This window comes from Oncorhynchus mykiss, chromosome 1 (genome assembly GCF_013265735.2).
Source record: "Oncorhynchus mykiss isolate Arlee chromosome 1, USDA_OmykA_1.1, whole genome shotgun sequence".
NCBI classification, from domain to species: Eukaryota; Metazoa; Chordata; class Actinopteri; order Salmoniformes; family Salmonidae; genus Oncorhynchus; species Oncorhynchus mykiss.
The window spans coordinates 59,310,038-59,321,393 of record NC_048565.1 but is presented as its reverse complement, the minus strand read 5'-3'; the positions used below and the strand labels follow the sequence as shown (position 1 = coordinate 59,321,393).

The window sequence follows — 11,356 nt, the reverse complement described above, 5'->3', positions numbered from 1 at the left end:
TGTTACCAGACACCTTGCCCTGATTAAAAGCAGTGGTTCAAGGAACACACCAGGCAGGTCCGAGATACTGTTGTGAAGAAGTTTAAAGCCGGATTTGGATACGAAAAGATTTCCCAAGCTTTAAACATCCCAAGGAGCACTGTGCAAGCGATAATATTGAAATGGAAGGAGTATCAGACCACTGCAAATCTACCAAGACCTGGCCGTCCCTCTAAACTTTCAGCTCATACAAGGAGAAGACTGATCAGAGATGCAGCCAAGAGGCCCATGATCACTCTGGATGAACTGCAGAGATCTACAGCTGAGGTGGGAGACTCTGTCCATAGGACAACAATCAGTCGTATATTGCACAAATCTGGCCTTTATGGAAGAGTGGCAAGAAGAAAGCCATTTCTTAAAGATATCCATAAAAAGTGTTGTTTAAAGTTTGCCACAAGCCACCTGGGAGACACACCAAACATGTGGAAGAAGGTGCTCTGGTCAGATGAAACCAAAATTGAACTTTTTGGCAACAATGCAAGACGTTATGTTTGGCGTAAAAGCAACACAGCTCATCACCCTGAACACACCATCACAACTGTCAAACATGGTGGTGGCAGCATCATGGTTTGGGCCTGCTTTTCTTCAGCAGGGACAGGGAAGATGGTTAAAATTGATGGGAAGATGGATGGAGCCAAATACAGGACCATTCTGGAAGAGAACCTGATGGAGTCTGCAAAAGACCTGAGACTGGGACGGAGATTTGTCTTCCAACAAGACAATGATCCAAAACATAAAGCAACATCTACAATGGAATGGTTCAAAAATAAACATATCCAGGTGTTAGAATGGCCAAGTCAAAGTCCAGACCTGAATCCAATCGAGAATCTGTGGAAAGAACTGAAAACTGCTGTTCACAAATGCTCTCCATCCAACCTCACTGAGCTCGAGCTGTTTTGCAAGGAGGAATGGGAAAAAATGTCAGTCTCTCGATGTGCAAAACTGATAGAGACATACCCCAAGCGACTTACAGCTGTAATCGCAGCAAAAGGTGGCGCTACAAAGTATTAACTTAAGGGGGCTGAATAATTTTGCACGCCCAATTTTTCAGTTTTTGATTTGTTAGAAAAGTTTGAAATATCCAATAAATGTCGTTCCACTTCATGATTGTGTCCCACTTGTTGTCGATTCTTCACAAAAAAAATACAGTTTTATATCTTTATGTTTGAAGCCTGAAATGTGGCAAAAAGGTCGCAAAGTTCAAGGGGGCCGAATGCTTTCGCAAGGCACTGTACATACATGTAATAGTGCCAAACATGCACACAAACATATACAGTTGGCATTGCTGTTATAATGTTAGTTGTCCTTGATGTCCTTTGTTTTAAATGTATTATTTTGTTTTATTATTATTTTTGCATTGTTGTTTGCTGTTTTCTTCTGTCTTTTCCTTTTTTCTCTTTAGTTCATTCTCTTGGTTGTTGGTGCATTGGAGGTTTCTTGGGGGTGGGGAATGGGATTAATTGTATTTTTTATTTTCCTCCCGGTGGGAGGGGTCTCGAATGGTTGAGGGACAGCTATTGGGGAACTGTGGGGTGATCTTGGAGGGTTCGGGTTCACGTTTTTTGGCCTGGTGGTAGATCGGTCAACAGGGCATTGAGCAGGGCATTGACCCTGGATGCTTCTGTGTGTCACTCTGAATGGGAATCTGTTGAATGACTGGTATGATGTAGTTGTTGAGCGGCTTCACTGCAAGTATATTGTATGTTTTGGATATTCAATAATAAATTCAATTAAAAAAAACTTATTAAACAGCATGATCATTACACAGATCATTACCCTGTGCTGTGGACAATAAAAGGCCACTCTAAAATGTGCAGTTTTGTCACACAACACAATGTCAAAGATGTCAAAAGTTTTGAGGGAGCATGCACTTGGCATGCTGACTGCAGGAATGTCCACCAGAGCTGTTGCCAGAGAATTGAATGTTCATTGCTCTACCATAAACTGCCTCCGACATTGTTTTAGAACATTTGGCAGTACTTCCAACCGGCCTCACAAACGCAGACCACGCCAGCCCAGGACATCCACACCCGGCTTCTTCAACTGCGACTAGCCACCCGGACAGCTGATGAAACTGAGGAGTATTTCTGTCTGTAATAAAGCCCTTTTGCGGGGAAAAACAAATGCTGATTGGCTGGGCCTGGCTCCCCAGTGGGTGGGCCTGGCTCCCAAATGGTTGAACCTATGCCCTCTCAGGCCCACCCATGGCTGCTCCCCTGCCCAGTCACGTGAAATCCATAGATTAGGGCCTAATGAATTTATTTCCATTGACTGATTTACTTATATGAACTCTAATTCAATAATATCGTTGAAATTGTTGCATGTTACATTTATACTTTTGTTCAGTACAGTAACTGTAACAAATTACATTCGAAAGTAACCTAGCCAAACCTGCAGAGAGGCATGTTTGTTCTACATAGTGTATTTATATCTAAACGTGGCCCTTTGTAGCTCAGTTGGTAAGGCATGGCACCCGTAATGCCAGGGTAGTGGGTTTGATTCCTGCACCCACCCATATGTAAAATGTATGCATGCATGACTATAAGTCTCTTTGGATAAAATACATACTGTATATATTATTAAAATGTTGCATCCTGCTGAACGAACCCAGGGTGAAGGATAGGGAGGAATGGCTTGGGTCAGGTAGGGTCTAAGGGTCCATTTGGACCACTCTGGTTAATCTTGTCATTATTAAAATGTTCAACCTTATTTTACTGTTGGTGTATGATGACTGTATGTATGATGTTGATTGTAATGTTTTGAAGGGTCTATGCATTCTGCTTTGCATCTCAGTGCACATTTTATACCATACAAAAACTTGACAACGAATGTGTAGACATGCTATTTATTGGAAAATATGTTATCTATTATAAAATAATAATATGTCTACACTTTTCAGTGTGTTGTTCTTTCTCTCCCCACTGTCTCTAGCTCACTCCCCCCACTGACTCTAGCTCACTCATAATTATATTTCTATGGGCTCACTCTTTACTGATGAGGTTTGTCTTTTCTCAGATTCCATACTTGGATATTAGTTACCTAGCAACGAGTTAAACAAACAACCTGTTTCCACTAGATAGCACAGTCACAAAGTTAAAGTTGGCCATATCGTAAATATATATATATATATATATATTTGCTTTTTGGTCTTAATTTTAGATTAGGGTTAGTGATACGGTTATCAGTGAGGTTACGGTTAGGTTTAAAATCCGATTTTAAGAAGAGAAATTGTAGAAATGGGCGGGGTTTGGACTTTGTGGCTATGGTAACTAATGACGACCATCGTGGGACGCTAGCTAGCTAACGATACAGGCTAGCTGCAAATCGAAGTGTAAAGTTGTCGGATGAAGGACCGGTATACAGAATGGACAAAGAATTAAACGAAGAAATATTGCAAGACTTGTTTGCCTGGATAGACAAAATACCACTGTCCAGACCTAAGAGGAATATAACAAGAGACTTCAGCGACGGAGGTAGGGTATCTAAAGGAACGACGTCGTCAGGGAGGGGGAGACCCAGTAACAGGAAATTAATCTGCTCTGGCTCCTACTCTGATCTCTAGTTCAATGATGGAAGGCAGATGTAGCTGGGAGGTATGGGAGGATTCTACATGGGGGGTAGTGATCACTCCCCAATCAAGTGTACTGTAAGAATGAGGGTGGAAGATACAGCAGGAAATGGGATGAGGATATCTTTTTCAAATGATATTTTCAGGAGTTGAGGGCTGTTGCAGGTGAATTCAAATCAAATTGTATTTGTCATTAAGTAAATAAAAAAAAGTTAAAAATCGATAAGTAAAAAATTGAAAATAAAAATAACAACTAATTAAACAGCAGCAGTAAAATAACAAGCTAGGCTATATACAGGGGGTACCAGTACAGTGTCAATGTGCGGGGGCACCGGTTAGTTGAGGTAATTGTGGTAATATGTACATGTAGGTAGAGTCAAAGTGACTATGCATAGATTATAAACAGAATTTCAGCAGCGTAAAAGAGGGGTCTGGGTAGCCCCTTGATAAGCGGTTCAGGAGTCTTATGGCTTTGAGGTAGAAGCTGTTAAGAAGCCTTTTGGACCTCGACTTTGCGCTCTGGTACCGCTTGAGGTACGGTAGCAGAAAGAGTTTATGACTAGGGTGGCTGGAGTCTTTGACAGTTTCCTCTGACATCGTCTGATATAGAGGTCCTGGATGGCAAGAAGCTTGACCCCAGTGATGTACTGGGCCGTACGCACTACCCTTTGTAATGCCTTGCGGTTGGAGGCAGAGCAGTTGCCATACCAGGCAGTGAGGCAACCAGAATGCTCTCGATGGTGCAGCTGTAGAACCTTTTGAGGAACTGGGGACCCATGCCAAATCTTTTCAGTCTTCTGAAGGGGAATAGGCTTTTTCTCTTCACGACTGTCTTAGTGTGTTTGGACCATGATAGTTTGTTGGTGATGTGGACACCAAGGAACTTGAAGCTCTCAACTTGTTCCACTACAGCCCCGTTGATGAGAATGGGGGTGTGTTCGGTCCTCCTTTTCCTGTAGTCCACAATAGAATTCAGTGCAGATATAGAAACAGTGAATGATGTAGTAAGAGGAGCAATGGTAGGGGCTGCAAGGCAGGTGATGGGTACAGGTGGGAGAAGGGGGAATGCAGTTCCCTGGTGGACTGAAGAGTGCAGAGAAGGAAGCTGTGAGTAGGAATGGTGCTTTAAGGATGTTTAAAGGGTCCTAAGCCTAAGCTGTCGTAAGTAGGACCATTAGGACAGTTAAGAGGGAGTATTGGCGTTGGTTTTGTGGAAACATAGGCAGGACTACTCCTCTGGGAGAGGTATGGGGGATGATTAAGAGGATGAGTGGGGTCAGACGAGAATGGGATCTCCCTGTGCTGAAAAGTGGGGAGACTGTTGCAGTGAAAGACATGGAGAATGTATAGATATTAGCCCAGGCATTTGTGAAGGTGCACAGTTTGGTTCCGCTTTAAATGATGTTCAGCTTTTAAAGGCTTCATAAAGCCTTCATAAGCACTACATAAATGTGTTACAAAGCATCTATAACTGTATGCCATGCTTTATAAAGGATTCATAAATGTGGCATAACTGTGTCACATAATCACCAATATGACACAACCCACTATGTCAAATATGATATAATCATGTGCTTTATAAAGGGTGAAATGTTGTGCTGAAGGATGGCATACACTCTAAAGTGATGTCATGTTAGTCACATTACACCTAATATTGTTCCCAGACACTTCTGCCCAAATGCACGGAAGGTCTGGTGGACCAACGCATCAAACTTGGCCATCATTAGTTAGGGTAAGGTTTAAAATCACATTTTAAGAAGATAAATTGTGGAAATGGGAGGGTTTAGAAATAATTAAGAATTTTTGACTGTGTTAGCAGGTTTGTTGTGGTGCCATATTCTTTCCATTTTTTAATAATGGATTTAATGGTGCTCCGTGGGATGTTCAAGGTTTCTGATATTTTTTTGTAACCCAACCTTGATCTGTGTTCTCCACAACTCTGTCCATGACCTGTTTGGAGAGCTCCTTGGTCTTCATGGTGCCGCTTGCTTGGTGGTGTCCCTTGCTTAGTGGTGTTGCAGACTCTGGGGCCTTTCAGAACAGGTGTATATATACTGAGATCATGTGACAGATCATGTGACACTTAGATTGTACACAGGTGAACTTTATTTAACTAATTATGTGACTTGTGAAGGTAATTGGTTGCATCAGATCTTATTTAGGGGCTTCATAGCAAAGGGAGTGAATGCACGCACCACTTTTCCATTTTTAAAAAAATGACGTTATTTTTTTCATTTCACTTCACCAATTTGGACTATTTTGTGTATGTCCATTACGTGAAATACAAATAAAAAATGTATTTAAATTACAGGTTGTAATAAATAGAAAAACGCCAAGGGGGATGAATACTTTTGCAAGGCGCTGTAGTTTGAAGTGAGACAACTTTGGTCATTCATAACACATCCATAAAGACTCTATATTGCATGACCCTGTACTTACAAAAAAAGTCTTGCTTCTCTTCCTGCTGGAGGCACTGCATGTTGGTTCCAACATTAAAGTAACTACAAAGAAAGTTAGCAACTCTGTTAGGAAAAGCATTTGTCACACCATCTGGATAAGGGCATTTCTGTGCTGCACCAGAAACTCTAAATGGGAAGATGGGAAACTCCGTTCAATTCATATTACTAAATTCCTCTGGGACACACAAGGCTCAACAGTACATTAAAATTGGTTGGAAAATGTCTGACTGGGAGGTGTGATCATGAGGAGATGGAGACCGTGGAGACACATGTTATTTCAGTGTCAGTAATATGGGAGGGAAAGGGAGAGATTGTTATCAGATTTGAGGAGTAATGGTGTTGAAAAGCCAAGCATAGGTGAACTGCTGAGAAAATCTTCAGGGGATGTAATATTTCATTATGTATTTAGTTTCCTTAATTTCCTTGAGGAGACAAGAATAATGGATAGGAGCTATACCTTCCCTGTTTCTGGTCCACACTCCAGTCCAGTTGGTGGCGGTAAAGCATCTTAAAGTTGGTTGCAAATTGCCATATAAAAACCACAGAAGAAGAAGCAGCAGCAGTGGAGCGAGATGGAGGCGGGGTGTGGCTAACAATGATTAAGCCTAGGGTAGAGTTTCCTAAACTCGGTCCTCTGGACTCCAAGGGATGCGCGTTTTGTTTTTTGCCCTAACACTACACAGCTGATTCAAATGATCAAAGCTTGATCGTTAGTTGATTATTTGAATCAGCTGTGTAGTGCTGGGGCAAAAAAAACAATATATGCACCCTTTGGGGTTCTGAGGACAGAGGGAAACCCTGGCCTAGGGGCTAACTTAGGTACTTGAGTTAACCAACAGCTTTGGTGCTGATCATTTATAAATGATTCATCTATTATAAATAAATGATTTATTCAATGTTTAAATGAATAACTTTTCTTTCTGTTGTCAGTTTCATTGAGCACTGTCCTGTGGTTGTCAACTAAGAAAAGTTAGTCCAGACAGAAACATGTCATAGCAGTGTTGTTTATATCGGCCCTTGTTCCAGTGATGGCTGCTGAGGTCGTCAAGTATTTCTTTCCCAAACTGGTGGAGCTTCACAACTACACCCCAGCCAACTCTATACAGCAAAAACTCAGCAACTGGGGCACTCTCAACAGGCAAGTGTGTAAGTGTGTGTGTGTGTCTCTCAATGTACTGAACAGGTTCCTCTGGGAATCGTAGAGAATTTGATGCTGTATTCTACTTCTAAGCAACTACACAGGGCCATGAGAACTCCTACTCACTGACCACTGGGTTGGACCACAGCCATTTTGGATCCAGCCATATACAGTTGAAGTCGGAAGTTTACATACACTTAGGTTGAAGTCATTTAAACTTGTTTTTCAAACACTCCACAATTTTTTTTGTTAACAAACTGTAGTTTTGGCAAGTCGTTTAGGACATCTACTTTGTGCATGACACAAGTCATTTTTCCAACAATTGTTGACAGACAGATTATTTCTCTTTTAATTCACTGTATCACAATTCCAGTGGGTCAGAGGTTTACATACACTAAGTTGACTGTGCCTTTAAACAGCTTGGATAATTCCAGGAAATGATGTCATGGCTTTAGAAGCTTTTGATAGGCTAATTGACATCATTTGAGTCAATTGGAGGTGTATCTGTGGATGTATTTCAAGGCCTACCTTCAAACTCAGTGCCTCTTTGCTTGACATCATGGGAAAATCAAAAGAAATCAGCCAAGACCTCAACAACAACAAAAGATTGTAGACCTTCACAAGTCTGGTTCATCCTTGGGAGCTATTTCCAAACGCCTGAAGATACCACGTTCATCTGTACAAACAATAGTACGCAAGTATAAACACAATGGGACCACACAGCTGTCATATCGCTCAGGAAGGAGGCGTGTTCTGTCTCCTAGACATTAACGTACTTTGGTGCGAAAAGTGCAAATCAATCCCAGAACAACAGCAAGGGACCTTGTGAAGATGCTGGAGGAAACCGGTACAAAGATATCTATATCCACAGTAAAAATGTGTCCTATATCGACATAACCTGAAAGGCTGCTCAGCAAGGAAGAAGCCACTGCTCCAAAACCGCCATAAAAAATACAGACTACGGTTTGCAACTGCACATGGGGACAAAGATTTTGAGAAATGTCCTCTGGTCTGATGAAACAAAAATAAAACTGTTTGGCCATAATGACCATTGTTATGTTTGGAGGAAAAGTGGGAGGCTTGCAAGCTGAAGAACACCATCCCAACCGTGAAGCATGGGGGTGGCAGCATCATGTTGTGGGGATGCTTTGCTGCATTAGGGACTGGTGCACTTCACAAAATGGATGGCATCTTGAGGCAGGAAATAATGTGGATATATTGAAGCAACATCTCAAGACATCAAGTTAAAGCTTGGTCGTAAATGGGTCTTCCAAATGGACAATGACCCCAAGCATACTTCAAAAGTTGTGGCAAAATGGCTTAAAGACAACAAAGTCAAGGTATTGGAGTGGCCATCACAAAGCCCTGACATCAATCCTATAGAAACGTTTTACCCAAGTTAAACAATTTAAAGGCAATGCTACCAAATACTAATTGAGTGTATGTAAACTTCTGACCCACTGGGAATGTGATGAAAGAAATAAAAGCTGAAATAAATCATTCTCTCTACTATTATTCTGACATTTACATTCTTAAAATAAAGTGGTGATGCTAACTGACCTAAGACAGGGAATTTTTAAAATGTCAGGAATTGTGGAAAAACTAAGTTTAAATGTACTTGGCTAAGGTGTATGTAAACTTCCGACTTCAACTGTAGATCCATAGCATGGCGCTAATCGCACACATTAACATATGTTTCCTCTACTCTCGTGCCAGGGGGGGTTCCCTAGCTACAGATCTAGGTACAGCTCCCCCTCCCCCCAATCTAACCTTAACCATTAGTGGGAGAAATGCAAAACTGACCCCAAATCAGCGTGTTTCCATGTTGACAGGAAGGTGTTCTCCAAGCTGAACTTCCACATCCCAGAGGAGACCGTGAAGAGGATAGTGGTGAGCACTGCTGGAGTAATAGAGCCTGTCCTGTGTTCGCTCCGAGAAAGGATTGACGACAAGAGACAGCAATGCACTGAAGACACACTACTGGTGTGTGTGTGTGTGTGTGTGTGTGTGTGTGTGTGTGTGTGTGTGTGTGTGTGTGTGTGTGTGTGTGTGTGGCCATCTAACATTCGATCAAACAACCTTTGCTGATCAAACATTTCATTCTCATCATGCACACATCCAGTCCCTGTTCATAGGGTAGAGAATAGAACAGAGGTGTAAAATAAAAACACACTAACTATTCTTCTGTCTCCTAGGATGTGGAATACTACAACAACAGAAACCGAGAGAAACCTCTCACAGGTACAGAAACCTGATCCCTGACCTAACCCCTGACTCAGGCAGTGTGTACAGAGCTGTTGGTTCTCTCTCTGCAGTGAAGACAGACACTTGTATAATGTGACACAGTTATACATAGGGTGACTCCTCTGCTGACCCAGATATACTCAGCACCTTCAGTTAGTTGGTATTTAGAGGAGGTGACTGAGTCAGAACTTGGTCAGCTGCACACACACAGAGACAAAGACACACACACACACACAAAAGTGGGTCAGGAGCCACTGCGGTCAGTAATGACCTTTAAAGGGCTGAGAATGTATGGGAGTATCCAACAACATCACTGTCTCCATTAGAAGTATCCATGTAACTCTGTCTGTTGTCTGTAAGCAAACCCTAACCCCCCAGACCTCCCATTCAGTCCATAGGATGCCCAGGCTGTGTCCTCTCAGCCCAAAGCCAGTAGTCTCACTGTTCTATCTACCTTCTCCTGCTGACGTACCGATAGACACACGGATAGAGAGGCATCCTTCTACTGCTGACGGACGGGCAGACAGACAGACAAGATAGACAGATTAGATTTGTGGTGCAAATGTAACATCACTCAGTGGATTGTCTCTGTTTCTCCATCTTCTGTGTCCCTCAGAGCCACCTCCCAAGAAGAAAGAGGAGAGGGCACACGTACACCAACACACAGACAAGACTAGGTACTACTAGCACTCACGGTGTGTCAGTCTTTAAATGTAATGGATGTGTTCCAGGTCATCCCACCGTAGTCATGCTGCACAGATTATCAGACCTCAGACATCTGGAGGAGGAACCATATTCATTTGTTATAGTAATCCTCTGAGATGTGCAGCACAACAGCAAAAAATATTGTACAATCTGGACTTTTCTATAATGTGTGTGTGTGTAGCACTGTGCTAGGTTCTCAGGTGGACCCAACCATCCGTCTTGTGCTGGAGGAGAAGGAGCAAGCTCTACTTGCCCTACAGGAGACTGTGGAGGTACACACACACACACACACACTTTGGGCGGCAGGGTTACAGGTGTAATCTGGCCTCTTGAGTGACACTTTCTGAGTGTAGTGTAGTGGGAATGTGTCACTATCCGTCAGCAGGTGTGTGTGTGTGTGTGTGTGTGTGTGTGTGTGTGTGTGTGTGTGTGTGTGTGTGTAGATCCTGCAGATCAAGGTGAACAGACTGGAACACTTGGTTCAGCTAAAGGACATGAGACTTGAAGACCTGACACGCCATCTGGAGAGATACAAGGCCAGGGCTAACGTGCCTTGATACACACCGAAGCGGACACACTCAGAAACACACAGCAACTCTCAGACACAACTAGAAACAACAAACACACCTCTCCTTTTTATGAACTACATTTTTCTAACAACTAATGCTTGTTTTGCTATCAGCCTGTACTTTTCTAAAAGTTAGCACTGAATGTTTTGTGAAGTATTTTTTAATTTGTTGCATTTATTAAATCATAACAGATGATATTGTATTGAGAATGTGTGTGTGTTTTCTATATATAATGTGCTAGATTGAGGGGACTACTAGACTATAAGGTTTGTAGTGTGGATCTTATGTGTGTCTATTGCTGTGCCCTTATAACAGCCATGTGACCACTAACCTCTGAAGCTGTCTAAATAAAACACTGACACTAAATCTGTCCAGTCTCCTTTCTGATCCATGCGTATGCTGTGTTAACAGGAGAGAAGTTAGGAGACGAGAGGGGAAGTAAAATAGAGGATATGATGGGAAACTAAACTCTATCACTCAGTCATCTGACATGTCCAAATGTCTCATGTGGATTTAAAATCAGATTAAATTCTCACTCAATTTAATGGGTCAAATCTTACAGCAGTTTTTAGTGCAGCAGATAAGTTATTTCATCAGAACGGTCAAACATCTACCCACATCCAGCCCTAACCAC

The 11,356-nt window shown here is 42.2% G+C and overlaps 1 protein-coding gene across 7 annotated transcripts; it reads left to right on the top strand.

The window, feature by feature from the left end:
* The first annotated feature begins 3,269 nt into the window (after positions 1-3,269).
* spef1 (sperm flagellar 1) lies at positions 3,270-11,088 on the top strand. Of its 7 annotated transcripts, none has more exons than XM_036981003.1 (7): positions 3,270-3,512; positions 7,093-7,204; positions 9,037-9,094; positions 9,400-9,445; positions 10,065-10,125; positions 10,335-10,425; positions 10,597-11,088. In XM_036981003.1, the coding sequence occupies exons 1-7, from the start codon at positions 3,404-3,406 to the stop codon at positions 10,708-10,710; spliced, it is 591 nt and encodes a 196-aa protein (XP_036836898.1). In that variant the 5' UTR covers positions 3,270-3,403; the 3' UTR covers positions 10,711-11,088. The 7 variants fall into 7 exon arrangements, with proteins under 7 accessions (XP_036836898.1, XP_021461879.2, XP_036836890.1 ...); XM_021606204.2 differs by having other exon boundaries at positions 9,037-9,187; XM_036980995.1 differs by having other exon boundaries at positions 7,093-7,212; positions 9,018-9,094.
* The last annotated feature ends 268 nt before the right edge of the window (positions 11,089-11,356 follow it).